The sequence below is a fragment of the Podarcis liolepis genome (genome assembly GCF_965112155.1).
Source record: "Podarcis liolepis genome assembly, chromosome: 3".
NCBI lineage: Eukaryota > Metazoa > Chordata > Lepidosauria > Squamata > Lacertidae > Podarcis > Podarcis liolepis.
This window is the reverse complement of record NC_139557.1, coordinates 60,834,296-60,856,532: the sequence shown is the minus strand read 5'-3', so window position 1 is coordinate 60,856,532 and position 22,237 is coordinate 60,834,296. Positions and strand designations below refer to the sequence as shown.

The 22,237-nt window shown below is 44.1% G+C and overlaps 1 protein-coding gene across 1 annotated transcript; it reads left to right on the top strand.

Annotated features, from left to right (window-relative positions):
- The first annotated feature begins 13,488 nt into the window (after nucleotides 1-13,488).
- On the top strand, nucleotides 13,489-17,633 carry CCN2 (cellular communication network factor 2). Its single transcript, XM_083498159.1, is given in 7 exon segments — nucleotides 13,489-13,645; nucleotides 13,648-13,887; nucleotides 13,890-13,960; nucleotides 14,111-14,330; nucleotides 14,794-15,051; nucleotides 15,214-15,425; nucleotides 16,220-17,633. Coding segments are annotated over 7 exon segments (1,440 nt in total). The 5' UTR covers nucleotides 13,489-13,503; the 3' UTR covers nucleotides 16,517-17,633.
- Nucleotides 17,634-22,237: the final 4,604 nt, after the last annotated feature.

Sequence of the window (22,237 nt, the reverse complement as noted above, 5' to 3'; positions counted from 1 at the left end):
GCGGACACGGAGCAATGGATCCAAACTACAAGAAAGAAGATTCCACCTAAACATTAGGAAGGACTTCCTGACAGTAAGAGCTGTTCGACAGTGGAATTTGCTGCCAAGGAGTGTGGTGGAGTCTCCTTCTTTGAAGGTCTTTAAGCAGAAGCTTGACAACCATATGTCAGGAGTGCTCTGATGGTGTTTCCTGCTTGGCAGGGGGTTGGACTCGATGGTCCTTGTGGTCTCTTCCAACTCTATGATTCTATGATTCTATGATTCTAAGTCAGAAAAGAGGATAAAACTGCAATCCTCTTCTCAACGGACTCTTCAGCAAGAAAATCAAGAGAGTATGATGATCTGACTATATCTCATGTTGTTAACCTTATCACAAGAAATGGTCCCACCCAAATTTTCAGGGTTTACATGCCCTTTCTGGTAATGATCACCCAAATAGACTGGGGACCATAATGCTTGAAAATCAGGGCTGATATATTCCTCCATGATGCAAACCCCATACAATCCACATGTATGAAGATCACGGACATCAGTTTTCCAGTACACGTGAATGTGATGTTCGTGCCTTGGATTGTGGAAGACAGTCACCAGGGTTCCAATCAGATATCCCCAGTGGAAACAATTCCCACACAGCAATCTACATATGAATTATATGGTATTTCCGACACAGAAAATTGTCTTCCACCTCAGAAGGGGAGGTTCTCAATGTAGGGAGGTTCTCAAGGTACAGGTCACAAGAACATCAGCTCCATGGGGACACATCTACTTATGATGCTGTACCAGGCATTAACCACCAACAGATGATGTTCCACCAGCACAATAGTGTGGGTTGGTGTTCCTGCTGTATTTATCCCCTTCCACATCCATAAAGCGTGCCAAAAAAATTCAATAGCTTTTGTGGCAAGCAAACAAATTAATAGAAACCTCCCACTTGTTACCTTTGGTCCCATATTAACCAAATGGCCAACCCCTCCTTTGCCACAATTTGACTAAGCTCTCTCTCCTCCCCTTGGTGTGCAGCATATCAGATGTGATGAACCTGTAATGAAATGTGTAGGCTGAAGGGGGACCTAGTGAACATGAGCCAGGAGAGGGACTCAGGATGCTCTCATGCACACCTGCGTTCTCCCAACAGATTTATATTTAGCACCATACTTATCCACAGGATGGAGCAGCCACAGTTCCTTGATTGGCATTATGGTCTTTACTATACAAAGCAAAGAATGCTTGTGCATTATCATTCTGCTGGCATATGCAATTGCAGCAAAAGAGAAGCTTGGTTGGTTGTCTTCTCCAGCCATGGGAATGACCACTTGGAGCAGGAATAAAACGACCCTAAGTGCCCATCCACAGCACCTGCTGCTCTGCATCCCTTGATTTGTTGAGCATACTTTCTATTTCACCCTGCAGTTAGCTTCCCATATTCAGTGCCTTTTCTGGCACATTAGGTTGCAGCCAAGTGGCACTGTCTGATACACACTACCCCTTGCAGCCTTCTCCTTAAGGTGGGTTTTTGAAGGAGCAAATAAACATGCCACACAAAGCACAGCCTGCACTTTTGAACTGCAGCGTGGGGATGAAGGGAAAGCCCTGCAAAGGTTTCACAGCTACATGACAGCCTTTCCATAACAGGAATTCCGTATCAGTCTTCTTCAGGGAGAAGACCCTGGTTTTACTTCTAAAATGTCTAGAAGCAGAGACCAGGAACACACTTTGTAATCTTTCAAATACCACGTGGCGTATCTTTGTTGGTGACAGCTCCAGATATGGTGGGGCTCTCAGTGGTCCAGTTCCAGGTATGGCAGAGAAGATGCTCTCTGTGGTCTCCTCTCTCCCATCACATGCTTGCTCCCACTCTGCCCCTGGACCCAACCCCCACTGCTGCCTAGGGGGATAAGACAAGGGAGTTAGCAGGTAGCAGGAGCTGCTTCTCCTTTTTCCTTTGCATCACCCAGGAGTCACACCCCCACTGTACACTGAAAACCCCCCAAGAATCCTGGGAACTGATTTACTCCCCACACAGTCCCCAGCTCCCTTAAGAAACTACATTTCCCAGGATTCTTTGGGGAAAGCCATATGCTTTAGTTGTGCTTTGAAAAATGCTATGGAGTTTTGCATCTTGCCCAACCAATATGCTCCTTCTCTCATTAACAGTAATTATTTCCCAGTGACACTGGACAATGTGCTGCATTTGATATAATGTACATTGGCTGGTCAATGTGCAGAGTCCCCCATGTCTGAGATGAATATATGAGGCTATTCCTTGACAGCCTACTCAGACCCTTTGTCAATTGAATCCAGTACTGCATATTTCCAGGGTTTCCAGGTGACTACTTTCCCAACCCTGCTACTTGAGAAACTGCTACTGGAAGAGTCTGGGATCAAACTTGGAGCCTCTCGCATGCAGTGAATACACTCTACCAATGAGCTGTGGCATCTCACCATTAGTTCAAGCTATAGCCTTGCCTCCGGCAGGGAGGGCCCAGTGAGTCCTTATACCAGCAGCTGAAGAAGGGTTTGTTCACCAGCTGGCTCCACCAGACAAGCCTAGGCAAAAGACACATCCAAGAATGTACACACAATGACGGCATAAGCAGAAGGTTCTGTACTCTCCCTGGGAAATATGCAGAGTCTCCAAGGCATGCCAGAGAATGTGCAAGAATTGGCAGGACAGTTGGGATTTTTGTACATGCTCAGGCAATATGCATACTTTCCACTGGATGTGTTCTATATTAGTTCCAGTCTATATGCTTCAGCTGCAATCCTATACATACCACTCCTTGGAGTAAGTCTCGCTGAAGTTAGCAGGGCTTTCTTCTGAGTAGACATGCTGATAGCAAAGTGATATTGAACCAGTATGAATTAATTTGATAACATAAACAGGGATGCTTTTACATTGGTTGGTTGATATAACAGTCTACAAGTGATATCAGAGAATGTGCATAAATAGCAAGTGATTAATCTCAAGTTTTGATCACATGTGTGCATATGGTGTCACATTGGAAAACGCATCATCTGGCAACAACCAGGAAAAATTGAACTCTACTATCAATAGAGTCTTTTCAGTGGTTGTAACAGTACTGTGGAATTCCCCCCCCCCCTTTAAGGAAATTTGATAGATCCAGTCCATTGCAATCTCCATCACATGTGCAAAAACACTTTTATTCAATCAGTGTTTTGAGAATTAATATTGGTTTTTATTTTAGTATGAGATGAGCTGCTAATGTGTATTTGCAGTTTTTGCCTTATTATTCAGATTGTAATGCTTTTGTTATGTTATTTATGAGATTATTTTAAGTCAGTTTTATGAGTTGTATCCAGTGATTTTTTCTTTAAAAATGTTTAGGGGTACTCTCATTTTGACTCATGAAAATCACCATTTTATAGTTCAAATCGGGGAAAATAAATACAGTAAATTGACAAAAGTACAAAGATTTACAAAAAGTTTAGGGGTATACGTACCCCCAGAAAAAAGCACTGGTTGTATCCAAAGTTTTACTTGGATATGAATAAAGCAGTTAGTCATGGCTAGTAATTTCAATAGATCTTCTCTGAGTATGGCTAACATTGTATACAACCTTGGTTTTAAAAAGCTGATAAATGTAAATATCAATCTGTCAATCAATATTTACTGGGCAATATAATCCTGTCACTGTACAGTGGTACCACGGGTTACAGATGCTTCAGGTTACAGACACTTCAGGTTACAGACTCCGCTAACCCAGAAATAGTACTTGGGGTAAAGAACTTTGCTTCAGGATGAGAACAGAAATCGTGCGGAGGCAGCGGGAGGCCCCATTAGCTAAAGTGGTACCTCAAGTTAAGAACAGTTTCAGGACCTCCAGAACAAATTAAGTTCTTAACCTGAGGTACCACTGTATCTTGGAGCTTATGCATATTGACCAAGAAATGTAGAAATTCTTCATTATCTCTTGGAGACCATGCCTATTGACCAGAGAAAGTGCATACTGACCAGGTAATGTGAAAATTGTTCTTAATGGCTCCATTATTTATTGGAGACTCTGTATATTACCTAGAGAAAGCACATTGTTCCCTCTTCAAGGGGTTATGATGTGCAGATTTGTCTACATGCATTTTCTTCTGTTAGACTGGAACCTTTGTGGAAAACTAGACATGCTGTTTCTGAGCGCTGGCATGGCAAGCATCTGTGAATCAACAAGGAAGCCCTCGATGTTTTACTTCAGTCTTCCCAAGCTATCTCCAAAGTTTCCTTCTGCGTCATCACCCGTGTGGCTATATTTGCACTATGTGCATTCTAGACATTCTCTACTGGGAATCACGCCAGCTAGACTTAAAAATCAAATCTGAAATATCTTCCAAAACAGAGGGCAGATGGCTATATTAAGTTATTAATATATTGCAGCTGTTTAGTTGATTTTTCTTTCAGTTTCCACAATTTGCTTGTCATTTTCTTTGGGTATAGATATGTTTCTAAACAGAGTAAATAGCCATCACAAAACATAAAAGGGGAGAGTGTGTGTGTGTGTGTGTGTGTGTGAGAGAGAGAGAGAGAGAGAGAGAGAGAGAGAGAGAGATTCTCTGAGTCAACACAACACTTCAGTGAAGGCCTGAGTAAACAGATGTGCCTTACTGTGTGATTCTATGCCAATAAAACATATTCGTGCGAGATCAAGAAAGGAAGTAGATACCAGAGTTAAAGTTCCTCCACTTACCTAAGTTTGATCCCCTCAGTCAGGCATGGGGCAGACCCCACAAAGTGACAAAAGCATGGTCTCAAATCACAGAAGCTGCTACAAGTTGAAACGTGATTCCAAGTTCTCCAAGGTCCTAACTATATTGCCCTTATTTATGGAGGTTATTATGGAGGCCAGTATAAAATCCTAAAACACTTTTAGGATGTCAAAGGAATTAGCTGGTAGATTATTAATGCTCTTTATAACACAAATAGTCATGTCTTGTTCAACATGCTCAAGGCTATCTCATTAATCAGCTAGGGCCTAATTGCATTCTGTAGATGCGGACAGAAGCCAATATACAGCAGAGAGTAATATCTGAAGAGGTTTTTTATTTTTTTTATTTTTAAAATCGTATTAAAGCTGCTGGTGGCAATGGCATAATTTAAGTCCCATTTCTTCTAATGATTACAATACAATTCAGGAAACAACAGAGATTGTTTCTAAGGCACTCTCTCCCTGCCTTCACTACTGAGTTCAGAATTACCCCTTCCATTCTCACAACAAAAAGCAGGCTAGTCTAAGAACCCACAACAATCTGAACAGTAATTTGAATACAGCTACCCTCAAGCAAAGTCCAGAAATGATCAAGGGATCAAGAATAACAGTACATCTTCCCATTGATATAAGCTATACCTTTAAGAAAATCTAAGCATGACCCAAGGAGTTGTTGTTACAGATAGGTAGCCATGCTAGACTTCTCTGTAGCATAATGCATAAAGACAATGGTTAAAGAAGGATGCTGGCTGTGTTCACACACAATGCCAAGCTGTAGTTAAAACAAGCCAAGGTTCATAAGCTAAAAACAAGGGCTTCAGATTGTGGTTTGTTGGTAGAAAAGAAACCATAGTTAAGCCAGGGGGCAGAATTTGCACATAATGCTAACCAATGATTTGATAACCATAGTTGAATAAATCATGACTTGGCATTTTTGTGAACCAGGCCTATGTATGTCCAGAGTCAATTGCTGAGTCTGTTCCCAGTGCTGCAATCAATTCCAGATTTTTCTAAGTACGGAATGGCTTGTTCTCCACTCCACTACAATTTTTCAGAATTTAACTTGCTGGTTCCACTCCGTCAGATGTTGCCATGTGCAATCCATCCAAGTTGGTCACTTTACTTACCAGTGAACTGGGTGAGAACCTTTGGCTCTCTTCTAATAAAGCCCAGCATAAATTAACTGCTTAGTTGCAGATCTAAACAAGAACACTTAAGCAGGACAATGCAGGTGTCATGTCAAGATTTAGCATGTGTGCATTGATGGGGAGAGGGTGGCAAGCATCACAGTGTGGCTCAGGACCTGTTCTTGAATAGATTCAAGATTAAACTGCCAAAAAGGGAGTAAATATTTGTAGCATTTGCTGTGGTGACTTTTTATATACCTCATATAACCAGTAATATGGCTGTTTCTGAGAAATAATCACATGGTTTCTAAAAGAGACCGTAAGTGACAAAAAAGGTGAAAATCTTGGAGCTCTCATAGCTGGTGTGTTCAGCTGGGAAGCTTATATCATTTCAAAACACATGCACACTGTATATCCATGTGTGTATGTATAAATGTGTGCACGCACACACACATGAGCCAGTGAATGAACTTTTTTAAAAAAATAAACACGAGAAGCAAATTCCGGATATAAAGCAAACTGCTTTATTTGTACTTCATTTCCAGCTCCGAAGCAGAGCAGCAAGCCTTGCTTGGAATCGGCACTTTAAGCAAATACACATTTAATGTATGGGGCTGAGCAGGATCCTTGAGGAGCGCAAGATAATATTTATTAAACGTTTTGGGGAAATATTCTGGCAAGCTTCTGGAGAGGGGAATTAATGTACATCATTAAACCCGAGGCAAGCTAGGAAGGTCTGAACCGCAGCAGCCTATGAGCCCATCAGGATGATAAATAGCTCAGGGTCCAGATGTCCATATATGGCTAGACTTCCTCTAAGGCTGACCAGTCCTCTGTGCGCATTGCGTACAGTACTTGGATCGGGTTCACATTCTTTGGGTGTGTTTCTCTGGGAGCTTTTGATTTCCGCTCTGAGGGCTGGCTCAGACCTCCAGTGGCTCTTATAAGAAAATAGCCGCGACTGAAGGTTGAAAATGTGCAAGATTCTTTCTTTAAGTACACAAACACTCTGAGTCTAGCCACTTTCCTGCAGTCCTGCCAGGATTTTCAGTATGTCTGATACTTGATCAAGTGACTTCTTTAGGGAAGGGGGCAAGGCATCGAATGAGAGAAGGGCGGGGGGGGGGAGTCGGGTCGAAGAAGCAGGATAAACATTAAAGAAAGAATGCCACAGATCCACACCTGTACTTTTTACAAGACTTACCACCAGTTCAAGCGAATGTCGAAACACACACATTCCACATATAGCTGTACAAACACAAGTGTGTTGCCAACATAGTGAATTCCTAATTCTACCAGAAAAAATATACTGTCTGAAAAGGAGCTGCTGTATAAACACCTGCATGTAAGTCAAAATTACTCCATTTTAACAATCCTATGTATCAATGACAGCCTATATGTGTATGTGTATGTGTATGTGTATGTGTATGTGTATGTGTAATGGGTATGAGTTACTCGTGCGTAAACTGGTGCCTTTCTCAGCTAATTTGCCTTGTTAAAACTTTCTGACTGCACAGCCCCTTCTCATGGTGGCTGCCTCAGTCACTGGCAGAATCCGTCAGTGGGCATTTCTTGAACCTCTTCCAACATAAAAGTTGTTTGACACCCAGTCTCCTCCTCCTCTCGCTGCGCGGGAGTCTTCTGCACAGGGAAGGCGTGGGTAGCGGAGGACCTGGGCTCCCCTCACTGATGTCCAGTGAAGAGTCCTGGAGCCCTCTCTCCACTTCCCCCATCTGCCTCCCTTTTTCCCCCGTGTTGCGCTGATTGGCTTCCCCCTCTACTGAGCTGTTTCTCCCCCTGCTGCTGGGACCTTCACCAGCATAATCTGGGAGCCTCCCCTTCGCCTCTCGCTCCGATGTCAGTTCCCTGACAATATGTATATAGAATCACAGAATCTTAGAGCTGGAAGGGACTCAAGGGTCATCTAGCCCAACCCCCTGCAATGCAGGAATCTCAACTAAAGCATCCATAACAGATGGCAAACATATACAAATATAGTGGAACCTCGGTTTTCGAACACCTCAGAAGTCAAACGTTTCAGTTTCCGAACGCCGAAAACCTGGAAGTAAATGCTTCCGTTTTCAGATGTCCAATGGCTTCCGCTGAGTTTTTCCCCCTTCAATTTTCTCTATTGAATTTGCAGACTGCCCTTTAAGCCTCAGTTTTCAAACGTTTCGGAAGTTGAATGGTCTTCCGGAACGGATTACGTTCAAAAACGGATTACGTTCAAAAAAACCCAAAAAAACCCGAGGAACCACTGTATGTATATGTAAATATGAATGATGGTGCGCCAGAAGTTCCTTTGGCATGGCCAGACAACGGCTGGTGATGCAGGCCACAGTTTATATTTTGTCATCACCCCAATCTGTTCATCACCCAACATGTTCGGTGAGGTGTTTTTTTAAAAAAACCCAACAACCACATATGGAGCAAAACAATATATAGATGAGGCCCACTGAATTTCTTTCTGATCCATGAAAGACACACCAGATTTAGGTTCGAAATGGTATCCCATAATAAAGCACCAGTTGTTATTCCTGTGCAACATTAGGAAGAGATTCCTGGTGGTCTAGGCCAGTGTTTCCCAAACTTTTTTGGGCAACGGCACACCTGTTTACTGAAAAAAATCTCGCGGCACACCACCATTAAAGCCCTGCCCCGTGACGTCAGCGCGCAGCGTCACGCCGGGAGGGACGCACGAAAGTGAAAGTTTTTTCCCTCCCCCTTGCCGGGGAACCTCCAAGCTTTGGGGGTGGGAGGAGGCAGCAGAGTGAGGGACTGAGGGATGGCGGCAACTGAGGCGGCGGTGGCTGTTGTGGTGGTGGCGGCGATAGCGGGCGGAGGAGGGGGCGGCGGCGGGGCTTGAGGAGCCGTCGCCGGGAGTTGCTGCTGCTGTTGTTGCTGCTGCTGCCCGGACATGCCGGCCTCCTCCTCCTCCGCTGTATCGCGCTCCTCCCTTTTGCACGCGCTGCCCTGCCGCTCGGCACCACCACCGCGGAGCCGCCCCCGGCTCGACACGGATCCTCGCCGCCGCCGCCTCTCACCGCCCGACTCGCCCGCCTCCCTCCCACGGCACACCAGCCAATGTCTCACGGCACAGTAGTGTGCCGCGGAACACCGGTTGGGAAACACTGGTCTAGGCTATTCAACAGTGAAACGAACTGCTGCAGGAGATGACTCAATGGCGATTTTAAAGCAATCTCTGGGGGGCAACCCTTTGGGATGCTGTTGTGGTTTTCCTGCATCAGCAGGGAATTAGAGTAGGTTGCTTTGAGGAATCCAGCTTTTATGATTCTATGATTTTGAAGCACCCTCCCTAAAGTACTAGATAAATGGTATTTTAGGAGTTTTTGTTTTGTTTCGACAATCCGTTGCTATAGATCTTTTTTGTATGGAGAACTCACTGGTTTCCAGTCAAACTTCATGAAAGATAAAGCTTTTATTCAGCTTTGCATAGTCCATCCCTTCCCCACCGCACACACTTTTCATGGGATTTTGCATATCTCTCTCCATTCCAACAGGCTTTTAAGAACGGCTCAACCAGAGATAGGTTGCTGGGTTCCAAGGATGTGCACCAAATTTTAATTCTTCTTGGGATGACTTGGGTAGAATGTTTTTGCTCATGCTTAGAAATGATCATATTTGAAGTGGCCAAATGGACCCTAAATTATACAGGGGAATTTGTAAGGCAGGGGTGCAAGCTTTAATTTATAATCAACATGTGGTGCAATTCTATAATATACCTGCCTGCTCAGAAGTAAGTCCTACTGAGTTCAGTGGGCCTCAGCACCCCCCAAAAACACACCTCTCTTGTGAGCGTGTTAGAAATTATTTAAATATAACTGATTGATGAATCAGTCCATCAAGGCAGATGATTGATGAATACACACACACACACCATTTGGCAGTCTTCATTTTTGTCTTCCCTCTAGTGTGCAGCTCATTGGCATAAGCCATCTTAAATTACTAGCCTTTTCTTTTGGCCCTTCAAAACAGTCATTTCTGAGTCTGCGGTAAGTATGATCATTTTATTTAAAAAACCCTTCTCTTCCCAGAGATCATCTACCATATTTGGGCATTTTTAAGCGGCATTCTGTTTACCTGGTAAAGTTTCCATTTTCGTAAGCATGTTATGCATAGTTTGGTGTGTCTATTATTTACTCAGAAGTGGGTTAGTGCAGCCTTTTGCTTGCAGCTGTCCAAGTAAATAGAGGTTTTGGGATGCCTCATAAATTTGGAAATATGTATGACTTACCATAATTCCCTTTTATGGGATTTTTACAAATGAGATGGGGGGTTTTCCTGCTAAAGGGGTGCTTTTATTTTATACAAAACCAATGTGGTATTGGAAAGAGGCTACATCCTATATTATGCTGTGGTAGAGAAGGAGAGGACAGATTGCAAGCCAAATTCACTGGAAACATCTCCTGTGCATGCTAGTTTTGAAACGGATGGATGAGGAGGACACAGGTTGCTACATATGGATATAATTTCAAATGCCAGATCTGTAAGGTTTGACAACCACTATCAAGAGACCTTCAAAGGCCCGTAACTGGCTAATCCTTCCAATTCCAGTACCAACCATTTTCAGAGCAGTGTTCAAGCCTCCCAATGACCCTGTAGTATAGGCTAAGCAGCTGAGAGACTGTGACTTGTGCAAACATTCTGATGAACTTCCAAGCTGAGGACAGGGCAATGGCACACCCACATTTTAGGGACCCTGAAGCTTGAGTGTCATGAGAGCCCCTTCGCAACCAGCAATGAGTTCTGGGTAACTGCTGCTGTCTCCTTCGGTGGGGTTGTCCCATGACAGATTACCACCTTTAAAAAAAAACCACCACATACACATTAACTACTACACCTCAGATTTTGCTTTCTTTTTTAGCATTATTATTATTATTATTATTATTATTATTATTATTATTATTATTGAAGATCATTGGTGCTGCTTCCATATTTTGTTAATTCCACCCCCAACACTGAGATGGGCACAACTTTCTGCACAATATCTCATTTATACACAGTACTATGGACAATCACAAAGCTACTATGGCAGTAAAGAGGGAGGGGTTGTGAGTCACGCGGGGGGGGGGGCTCAATTTTTGATTAAAATTGATGCCCCATAACCTTTGTATCTGTAATACTAGCTCTCAAACACTGGGATTGTTGAAATATGCACAAAAATAATAATAACTTTGAGTTGTGCCACTCAAATGGGGGTCTACTAGACCCTTTTTTAAAAAGCAATATGGACTAAAGTCACTTCTGGGGCCCTTCTGGGATTAGGGACCCTGATGTTTGAGATCCATTAGTTTCATAGTAGATCCACCCCTGGGACAGGGGACCAGTTCTGTGTTGCCTATGCACAAACTTAACTGAATCCCAGATTCAGGTCTCTGCTCAGCTGCAAAGCTTATTGGGTAAACTCAAACGAGCCACAATTTCCTAGCCTAATGTGCCTCACTGGGCTGATGTGACGATCAAATGGGGAGAGGAACGGTGTTTGCCGCACTGCTCTTTGAGGAAGAGCAAGCTGGGAAACGTAATAAAGCATCTCTCTATCTGTGCCATTAAACAACAAATACCGTGGGTTCTCTTTTTTATTATTTTGTTTGCTTAGGCACTGGGGGGAAAGTTTAAGGAGCCCAAAAGTGCTTGGGTGGAATGTCTTGCTTACGAATGACTAGTACATACGCAGTGGGAAAAGTGGAGCCACATCTTCCATTCTGCCTCACTTGATTCTGCCAAGAATTTCAGGGCAAATAGTCTCCCTTTCCCTCTCTCTATTCATAGAAAGTACTTATTAGGGAAAATATCCCAGGATGATTCAGTGGTCCACAGTCAATTGCAAAGCAGACACTGCATAATATATTGCTTTAGGTGATATAATAAGAAACATCCCCAAATATTTTTTATTTTGTTTTGTTGTTGTTGTTGTAGAAAGCACACCAAGTTGTTAAGGAGGTGGGGTGGTGGTAACAGCCAGAAAGTCAATCATGAGCGTCTGAAGAAATCTGCAGAAAACTGTCAGGCTTCAATATTGTGCCTTCTTGGCCAGATAAAAAGGAAAAGGAAAGGAAAATTCCCAGGCTTGTTCCTAGCAACCATCCTGGCAACCTCTCCCCACCAGCCGCCACCCGGACATATCCCCTCCCCCCACTTAAACTCTCTGCTCCTCACTAATGGCAGGAGATGAACCTGTTCCTCTGGAAGGACTCCAGCTAGAAAGAGTATCTGTATCTTGGATTATATTGCCCAGTAAATACTGTATCTTGGAGGTGTAGAAGGGACTAAGTTGACACCTATTAAGCCCAGCAGAACATTTGCCATTCACATTGCTAGGGAATTCAGTCAATGACACTCCAACCAATTTACTCCAGAGTAGCCCCATTGGAAGAAATGGAGCTGTTTCGGAGTTGATTCCCCGGCAATGTGCACTTAACTGAGTGCATAAAAAAACACATAATGGTCTGTGGTACTTACCGGTACATTTCTCTGGATCTGTTAAGATCTATCAAGCACATCTGTGTGATGCACATCAAGTACTGCTGATGTGCTATGCCCATTCATTCCAGTTGTGCATCACACAGATGTGCTTGACAGATCTTAATAGATGCAGAGAAATAGAAGTACCACAGTCCACTATGTGCTTATGCACTCAGTTAAGTGTACTTCACTGTTAACATCCAGCTACCAATGCCCCCTATAGGCACTCCCTATTAATATCAAGAGAAGAAGCAGATGGAACCCCTTCCCATCACAAGGAATCTGTCCTCTCCCTCTCTCACACAAAGAGCAATGCAAAAGTTTTATAAACAGGGTTCTTAAAGCACAATCTGTCTACTAAGTTGTAAGCCCTGCTGAGTCCAAAGAGGCATACTCCCAGGTGTGTCTCAGACTGCAGCCTCTTAGGGTTTATTGCCCTTACCTAGTACAGAACACAGTCTTTTTTATTGTTTCCACACATGGATTTTATTGGCTCAATGGAATATTCTCAGCAAGTGTAGGGGAGGTGAATCTTGTTTCCAAATACACTGTATGATTTCAGCTTTTAATCCATTCATGCGTTTGTTCATAAAGCACATGTGGAAAAACTCAAATGGGAGGGGGGGGAGCAAGTGTTTGGATGGGATCGGAGGCAATGTTTTTTAACAGAATCCATTCATTTGGTTCACATTTTCCATTAAGTGGAACTCCACCTTCACAAAAGTTTTTGCAAGCACTTTCTTGTGGATCCTGTGAACTTAAAACTGGAAATGTCTCAGATGTGATCCCTGATTATTATTATAAATCATAATACTTTCCAAGAAATAAATAATTTCATCCTTTTCTTCTTTGGTCTGGAAGTGTCTTTACATATGATTTATGCAATTTGGAGGGCGATTTTTGTGTGTGTGAAATCCTGGTCCATTCCTTTAAAAAAGGTGCGTGCGTGCGTGCGTGTGTGTGTGTGTGTGAGAGAGAGAGAGAGAGAGAGAGAATATTCCAAAAGAGACGTATTTTTAAGTCCTATAAATCAGGTTTGTGGTGGTGGGAAGAATCTAGGCTGGGAGCGGGAGAAAAGTCCCCCCCTTTTTTTCCCTTCCCTCTTCTTTTTTTCGATGGTGAAAAATACAGCGCCTTTTTTGTGCGCTGAAGTGCGCCAGCTTTTTCAGACAGGAGGAATGCGGAGTGTCAAGGGGTCAGGATCAATCCGGTGTGAGTTGATGAGGCAGGAAGGTGGAGAAGAATGTCAGGAATGTCGCTGTTTGTGTAGGACTCCATTCAGCCGATTGGCGCGTCCCGGGCGCCGGGAGTGTATAAAAAGCGCCGGGCCGCCTGCTTGAGACTCAGACCGAACCACCTTCCTCTGCTCCCAAGACGGAGAACAAGACAGGTCAGCGGACTCCGCACCAAAGGAAGGCGCTTTCCCACGAAGGCTGCACCCAGCGAAGCCAGATCGGACAGCAGCGACCCTCTCTCCCCCCAAGGCAGGGAGATTTTGCGAGCCCTCGTCCGGACCAGGAGCCCCTCCGCTTCCGCGCAGCTTTTGCCGTCGTCTCTCTCGCCCTGAACATGCTGGCAAGGATGGGACTCCTTCGCAGCTTCGCCTTGGCGCTCGTCGTCGCCCTGTGGAGCCGGGTAAGTCTCCCTGCACTCGGCCTCGACGGGGGCCAAGCTTGGCTTGGCGGGATCAGGGGTGCTGGGTGGCTGCGGAGCCGAGACCTCTTCTTGGCTTCCCGTCTCTCCTTCCGATCCTGACCCCTCCGTCCCCCCTCCGTGTCCCCCCAGGACGTGGCCGGCCAAGACTGCAGTGGGCAATGCCAGTGCGACTCCGCGCCCCCCGAGTGCCCGCCCGGCGTCAGCCTGGTGCAAGACGGCTGCGGGTGCTGCCGGGTGTGCGCCAAGCAGCTGGGCGAGCTGTGCACCGAGAGAGACCCCTGCGACCCCCACAAGGGGCTCTTCTGCGACTTCGGCTCCCCGGCCAACCGGAAGATCGGCGTCTGCACCGGTGAGTACCCGGAGTGTTGCCTCTCGGGGGAAGCGGCGAGCAGGGTTGAAGCAGAGAAGGTCCAGAGAGGAATCCCTTTTAGTGCCTGGAAAAGTGACCCCATTCCAGCGTTTTGTTTCCTAAGATACTTTCCCTTCCTTTAGTCAGCCTTAAAACAAAAAGCACCCTTTGTGTATGGGAGAGACTGGTGCAAGTGATTGGTCTGGGGGGCTTTCAGTCTCCTCTAGCAAGCAAGAGAAAGCTTCCCCTGTTGAATTTCTGCCTGTTGCACAGCTGTTAAAGACATCAGAGCCCCAGTGTGCCCAAAGGTGGCAGATCCAAGGACAGGAGTCCATCCTTGCATGCCCACATGTAGTTAGTTCAGTAGCTTTCCTTATGTGTAGGCAGAGCTGCTGAAATCTAGGCTCCTTGGTCACTCTAGGGTTGTTGTTTTTAATGAATGGCTCCTCTTTTCTGTTTGCAGCAAGGGACGGCGCCCCCTGTGTCTTTGGAGGCATGGTTTACAGGAGCGGAGAGTCTTTCCAGAGCAGCTGCAAATACCGATGCACTTGCCTGGACGGGGCTGTGGGCTGTGTGCCTCTCTGCAGCATGGGTGTTCGCCTGCCCAGCCCCGACTGCCCTTACCCACGAACCGTGAAGCTGCCAGGCAAATGCTGCGAGGAATGGGTGTGCGATGAGCCCAAAGACAAAGAACAGACTGCAGTTGGACCTGCTCTTGCTGGTGAGTAGGTTTGCTCTCTCAATGCCCCTCTCCATCTTGATACAGGGCACTTTCTGGAGTTTGGTTGCCTTAACCATGCTGTGATCTCCATCAATGGATTCTGTGCCTTCTGAATGAGCTCTTAGTGCTAGAATCTAATCCTTTCTGTTATTCTTTTTCCAGCTTATAGACTGGAAGACACTTATGGACCTGACCTATCCATGATGCGTGCCAACTGCCTGGTCCAGACCACTGAATGGAGTGCCTGCTCCAAGACTTGCGGAATGGGCATCTCCACCAGAGTCACCAATGACAATGCCCACTGCAGACTGGAGAAGCAAAGCAGGCTTTGCATGGTGAGGCCATGTGAAGCAGACCTGGAGGAAAGCATCAAGGTAAATAGGGGTCCACTTTGCTAGAGCACTTCTACATTGTGACTGTTAAGATCCACTTGGTGGCTATGAACAAGGGTTTGGCCTAAATGGAACATGCTTTCACTCAAATTCTCTTCCCCCACCTAATTACAGCAGTAATTGCCCCATTCTGTTTCAATGGGCCCCACAACCAGCTTCTAAGGAAGAGGAGGCAGGGGGATTAAGTGGGCTAGAGAGCTCAGTGAACATCAGGTGCCCTGCCTTGAGGGAGAGGAAATACTTCTCTCTAAGGCAAAGCCATCATTGGATACAACACTGGGGGGAATGCATTGTACAGGGCTGTTGTTGTTCCTTGAGTTGATCTTAATGAATGTGAGTGAAACTTTCAAGAGAACTAGGCATGAACAATCTGATATATGTGGATGGAAATGCCACTGAAGTAAGCAAGACTCCATTTATACCTACTAGGCATAATCTAACCAGATTTAAGATCCTTAGGTATCATTGACTTCATTGTGTGTTTGCTTAGCTCTACCAGTGGGACATACAAAGTGCTTACACTGGTTGGATTGTACCAAGTGAGATGTATGCAGGCTAAATTCGCTGAATTTAGGCCTCACGTAAATCAGTGGGGCAAGTAAGCCACAACTCATAGCTTCATCTCAACTGAGTCTGGTTCCACAGTAATACGTATAATATTGGGCAGTTATAAAATAAATAACACATAGAGATAAACTAAGATATTTGATAATGTGTATGGGAGCCTTGTGTGGCTGATATGTAAACATATGAATTCTCTCTCCCTCTCTCAACAGAAGGGAAAGAAGTGCATTCGTACTCCCAAGTTCTCCAAGCCTATCAAGTTTGAGCTGTCTGGCTGCACCAGCGTGAAGACCTACCGGGCCAAGTTCTGTGGCGTCTGCACCGATGGCCGATGCTGCACCCCTCACAGAACAGCCACCCTCCCTGTGGAATTCAAGTGTCCCGACGGGGAGGTCATGAAGAAGAGGATGATGTTTATCAAGACCTGTGCATGTCACTACAACTGCCCTGGAGACAACGACATCTTTGAGTCGGTCTACTCCAGGAAGATGTACGGAGACATGGCATAAAGCCCAAAAAGAGACTTTGAAAAACTTGACGGTCAACTTGAACTTAATAATTTGCATCTCATTTTGTAAAACGTGATTCGATAGCACAAGGTATTTAAATGTCTGCTTTTCGGGGGGAAACAAAAAGCAGAATGTTCTATGTGATTTCAGACAAAACTGTCTATTGACCCCAAACATTGGTTTGAAGGAAAAATAGTAATAATAAGAAGGACAGTGAGGAACGACAATGAAGTTGCGCCTCAGAACAAAGTATATGGGGGTGGTGTATAGGGATTACTTAAGGGGACAAGTGCCATCTCATGCAGCCTTTTCATGGTGTGTTAGCATGTCTTCCACCAAATAGTGCAATCAGAAAGGACGCTTAGCAAGGCTACTGTCACAGGTTTCTGTGATGGTAGGTGCTGGACTGGAAATTCTCACCCAGCAAGGTGCTAAGTAATTGTGTTCTGTTAGAACAGCAATAATTTTGCTTTGAAGTTCTGATTCAAATGGTTTGTTCAGAATGAATCGGAATTAGACTGGACAGCTTGTGGCAATGGATTTGCCTGCCACAAGCTATATTTTTTTTTAATTAATATTGTAATATTACGATCTTGTAAATACTGGTGTGTGTGTGTGTGTGTGTGTGTGTGTGTGTGTGTGTGTACATATATATATATATTGTACAGTCATCTAAGTTAATTTAAAGTTTTATTCCCTTTTGTGTTAATGCTTTGATACATCAGTGTTAGCCTCATCTTTTTTTTACAATTCAAGGCTTTATCATTCAAATACAATCCAATGCATTCATTTAACACATGAAATAGATTCTCTTTGGGAAGTTCAGTTAGTGGGGTTGGGTGTTGCAGTGAAACGAAGTGATGCTTCGCTGAACAAGATGCACCAGCAGAGTCCTTGCGAAGCTCATCATCAAATCAAGGACAAGGAGAGGGAAATCGGATTCTCTCTGCCTTAATGAACGTACATGGACTGTAGCGAAATGAGTGGCTTATTTGTTAGCTGACCAATCTTTCCACCTGGGAACAGTTTTGTTACCTGTTGAGAAGTGTGACCAAAAGTTACATGTCTGCACCTTTCTAGTTGGAAAAAAAATAAAGTATTTTATTTTTTATATAAATTGACTTGTGCTTCTCATGATTTTGTTGGGTCGGGCAGTTACTGGAAATGGCAGCAGCTCAGTAATATTTACACTCTGGACCAGTAGTGCTCCATGAAAAGCTGGAGCAGCAGTCCTTTCCTCACCTCTTGTCACCTGCATTGTTTCATCTTACCATGGGATGGGGTAGGTGGCGGGGAGATTGCCTCTGCCACAGCATTGGCAGCCATGCAAAAATCTGCTGTTCCTGCCAGTGTGTTTGCACTGCAACGACCTACCCACCACTTCCCACCTCCCTCCCAGTAAAGCACGGTAACGCTGGTAGCGGGAAGTCAGGTAAATGCCACCAGTCCTCCACACTAACTGCTCTGGGCTGGGCTTACACATGTCCCTCTACTTTTTTGGATGGTTATGTGAATGACTTTCCAGTGTGACAAGCCAGCTGTGCTTCATTTGAGGGCCCTTCTTTTTCTGCTGAGTGGGGTCCTGGACTTCTGCCCTAAAGTCCTGCCCTGATAGCACCATGGCCTACACTCCAGTGGGAGATATTCCTTGATGTATCTAACCTGTTGGTGGGGTGCAATTAGTTCTGCACACTGGAATGAACGGAAGGCTTAAGTAGGAGAACGAGCTGGGAGACTAATTGCCCATATACAAGCTGGCAAGAGCAATATTGTGTATAGCCTTGTTACTGGACATAGATCATAGAATTGTAGAGTTGGAAGGGACTCCCAGAAATGCAGGAATCTCAGCTAAAGCATCCAGATGTCAGCTGGCCAACATTGCTGAACATGTAACATGTAAACAGGTTTTCAGTCCTCAAAAACTAACATATGGACATTTTGTCAGCCCTGCTTTTAGAAAGAAAAACACACACACTATCCTGAAACTTCCTTGTGGTGCGGGTGCTAAGTCACTAGTCACATGATACCAAATTGCTTTCTATGTTATTTTTGTCTTAATAATTCAGTTTGTGAAGGAGCATTAAAAAATACATGCAAGACTTGAATTTCATTCAGTGGCAAAACTTAGATTTAAGCCGATATATAACCCTACGCAAGTTTACTTAGAGTCAGAATCCTGCAGTGGTTCAATGGGACTTAGCCCCAAGCATGCATGCACAGGATTGCAGCCTCAAGTTTGCAATCTGCTTCTCATTGACACTAGCTAATCCAGATTACTCTCTAGGTTTCCCTGCAGCAAGTTTCCTAAGGTTTGAGCCAGCAAAGTCACATAAATCTCATCAAAGTCAGTTCTCTGGAGTCGTCAGTTTCTTCCAACCAGCCCTCCTACCTCCCATTCATTTTGATCAATTGGAAGACCTTCTTTCTTGCATGAAAATAAATGAAGGGGTTGCACTCTGCCTCACTGCCAATCCAACTGTATTATGTACAACTCCCTTAGGGAGTGGAATGTTTTTGGCCAGCTCTGCATGATCATTGGAATGGTGGAAACTCATTGCTATAGCGGACGTGCCCCAAGGAGCAAATATAGGGAAGAACAGTATCCCACTAAAATTATTGAAGAAGTGCTTTAGTAGTCCAGAGATAGCACCTACCCACTTCAGAGAGGATGGGGATTAAGAAGAGAATGATCCCATAAGTCAATGAACACAGTCTGTAAATTGCTAATTATTCAGTCCTTCAACTGATTGTGGAAGGCTGGTTTTTACATTGTTGTGGTTGGAGTAAATATCTGCATAGGAAAATGCCCCTATTTTTAAAGAAAGTCTCTTAACAGTCCCATCTAAAAATAATAGCAACGCTGTCATCACCTGCAGGACACACATTGCCCTATAATTATTCCAGTCTGCAGCGCAGGTGTTTTGAGATCTCTGTGGCTTGCAGAGATTAGATACAATCTAAGGATTAAATTAGATCTCATGAAAAGACTCATACAGAAGACTCATTGTGAAGCTTGTTGTTACCACCTTGTCTATCTTCATTTCCTTTGTTTATGGAGTGACATGGCTTGACCCTAGTGATGTCTTTACTGTTTCTGTAGGAAAGAGAGGAAAAAATAATTCTCTACTTCTCCAGTCTGTGTGTTGCTGCCCTGAAAATTCAAAAGCATGGATCCTTGACCGTGTTCTTCCTGTACAGGCAAAAATCAAGTCGGAATCAGCCCAATGCTTACGCACAGAAAAGAACTTCCACATGTCCCAAATTCCCCAAGGATCCTTCCAGCACAATTTGTTGCTGCCTGTGACATGTTCCCACTTTCTTTTCAGATGGCAAAGAATTAGATGTGATGCATATTTGTTTGTGTACATCTCCAGAACAAACTCCCTCTCACATCTGTCTCCTCTATTGCCACTTTGACTCATGTCTGCCATGTGCTCATAAAACAGGAGGGCTTGGCCCTATATTGAGACAATCTAGAGATTATGAAACATAGTTTTATGAATAACTTACTGAAATAAACTTTTAACCACACGGATTCATAGCAATTAACATACCATAGCTCATTTGGTAGACCCATCGCAGTTCTATTATCGAGGAAATATTTGTCCTACCAGAAACTAAAAACAAAACAAAACCCCAAACCCATGAGTTTTATTTATTTCTCCCTTCCACCTCCAGATTTTCATCCAAGCATTCAGAGCTACATGCAGGAGGTTATTTCATGTGAATAGGGTATGCTAGAGCCTTCCGCATAGAAATTGATTTGGACTTTGTAAGAAATGTGGTGTCAGCTTGGCCCCAAATTCACAGCAGGTGCTGTGGACCCACCTGTTTGAGGACAATCCCATAAAGAAAATATAGTGATATTTCTTAGCCAGATAGAAGAGAAGAAGAAGAAGAAGAAGAAGAAGAAGAAGAAGAAGAAGAAGAAGAAGAAGAAGAAGAAGACTTCTTTGAGAGAACATGACAGGTGGAAAAGTCACCTAGTGATACCATATCTGAGGCAGGGAATGTGAATTCAATTCAATTCATCTCCTCTTCATGTCCATACTACTATATCCAATGCATCACTTTGGCTCTCTGTCTCTACCTAAGGATGCTGACTGTAGAATCATTCAACTGGGGAGCAAAGGGTTGGCCAAGACAGAGACATTATTGGGGTTCATATATGTTTTTTGTTTGTTAGCTTGTTTGTTTTCACTACTGTCTCTGACTGGGCAGTGATGGGCCTCACTGCTTTCTTTGCAGAGGCAGAAGTTGCAGGAGAGAGGGAAGGAATGAAGCCTTTCTATTTAACTCCACACCACCTGCTGGCGTTGACAATTTCTCATCCAAACTCAGACATTAATCTACTGTGATTGTTTGGCAGTTAATCTGCTGTGATTCATGAAGTGGTGTTACTTTCCTGGCTGGATGTGTGAGTTACACAAGGGGAGGTGTTGGCTATTCCTCGAAACCCAGCTAGAATAATCTTTGTCTATAAATGTGTCACACCTGACTGTGCCAGGAGCAATCATGTTGATTTCCCCAAGTTTTTACTTCAGTATCCATTGCGATGCAGATGTGATCAATAGAGAGAAGCATTTTTGTAAGGACTCAAGTACTTGAGAGCCTGGGTAGTACCAGTAGCAGCTGGAATGGTGGTGTGGAGCCCACCCATCAGCATCAGCCCTGAAGCTTACACAAATCAGACTCGGCTAGGGCAGGGCAATAGCAAAGTTGTGGCTGTGCAAGAAGCACTGTATTGGTTTTGCCCATGTATCCACGCAACCCTTGTTAGAAGAGCTTGCAGCCTGGATGAATTATATAGAAATGATCACTTTACACCTTCTGGAGTTCAAAGGCTTTATTCATGAAGGAGCAGATTATCTTGAAAGAAACTATTTATGGGATGAGTAGAGATGAAAGAGAGAAATAGCAGACATCTTGGGAGAATCTATACTGGTCGGTTATAATGTTAACAATGCATTATAAAAATGTGACACCAGAGGGCGCTGCATTGAACGCTATATAACGTTTTTAAAAATAGCCTTTAATAGCATTTTTACAGATCAGTGTAGATTCAGCCCTTGTATCAGCATATCAGGAGAGAGAAAACAAAATGGTTCAGCTTTTAGGAGTTAACTTAAACAGAGAGACTACAAACAAGGGCTGGCTACATTGCTAGACAAACAGTGCCTTTGTGTGCTTTAAAGAAACATTAACTAGATGCTCAAGAGAATTAAATGTATTTGTTTTTCTCCAACAACCCTGACCTCAACACCAGCCTGCCCCATGCAGGTAAGCTGCAGTGATGCTTTGTCAGGACGGTGATTTCATGGCTGAGACCCACAACACCAGTTGCTGTGTGGTGCTGTGGTTAGTGTGTTGGAGACAAAGTGGGGAGACGTAGGTTCAAAAATCCCCAGTCAATCATAAACTTCCTGTGTGAAATGGGATCAGTCACTATCTCTAAGCCTAAGCTACCTCACAAGGTTGAAATAAGGATAAAATGGGGGGTGCAATAGTGAGGTACGTCACCTTGGAGGTAGGGCATAAATGTATCAAATAATTAGTGTTGTCCAGCTCTTATGCTTCCATATCATTCCATATTTGCTGCTGTCAATGCTAGTAATGTTATAATAGTCCAAAGGCATGAATTAAGGAATGAACCACAATCCATAGCCACTTAGAAATAAATAAGTCTCTTGAATAGAATCCATTTGTCTGACTCAGGAAGAA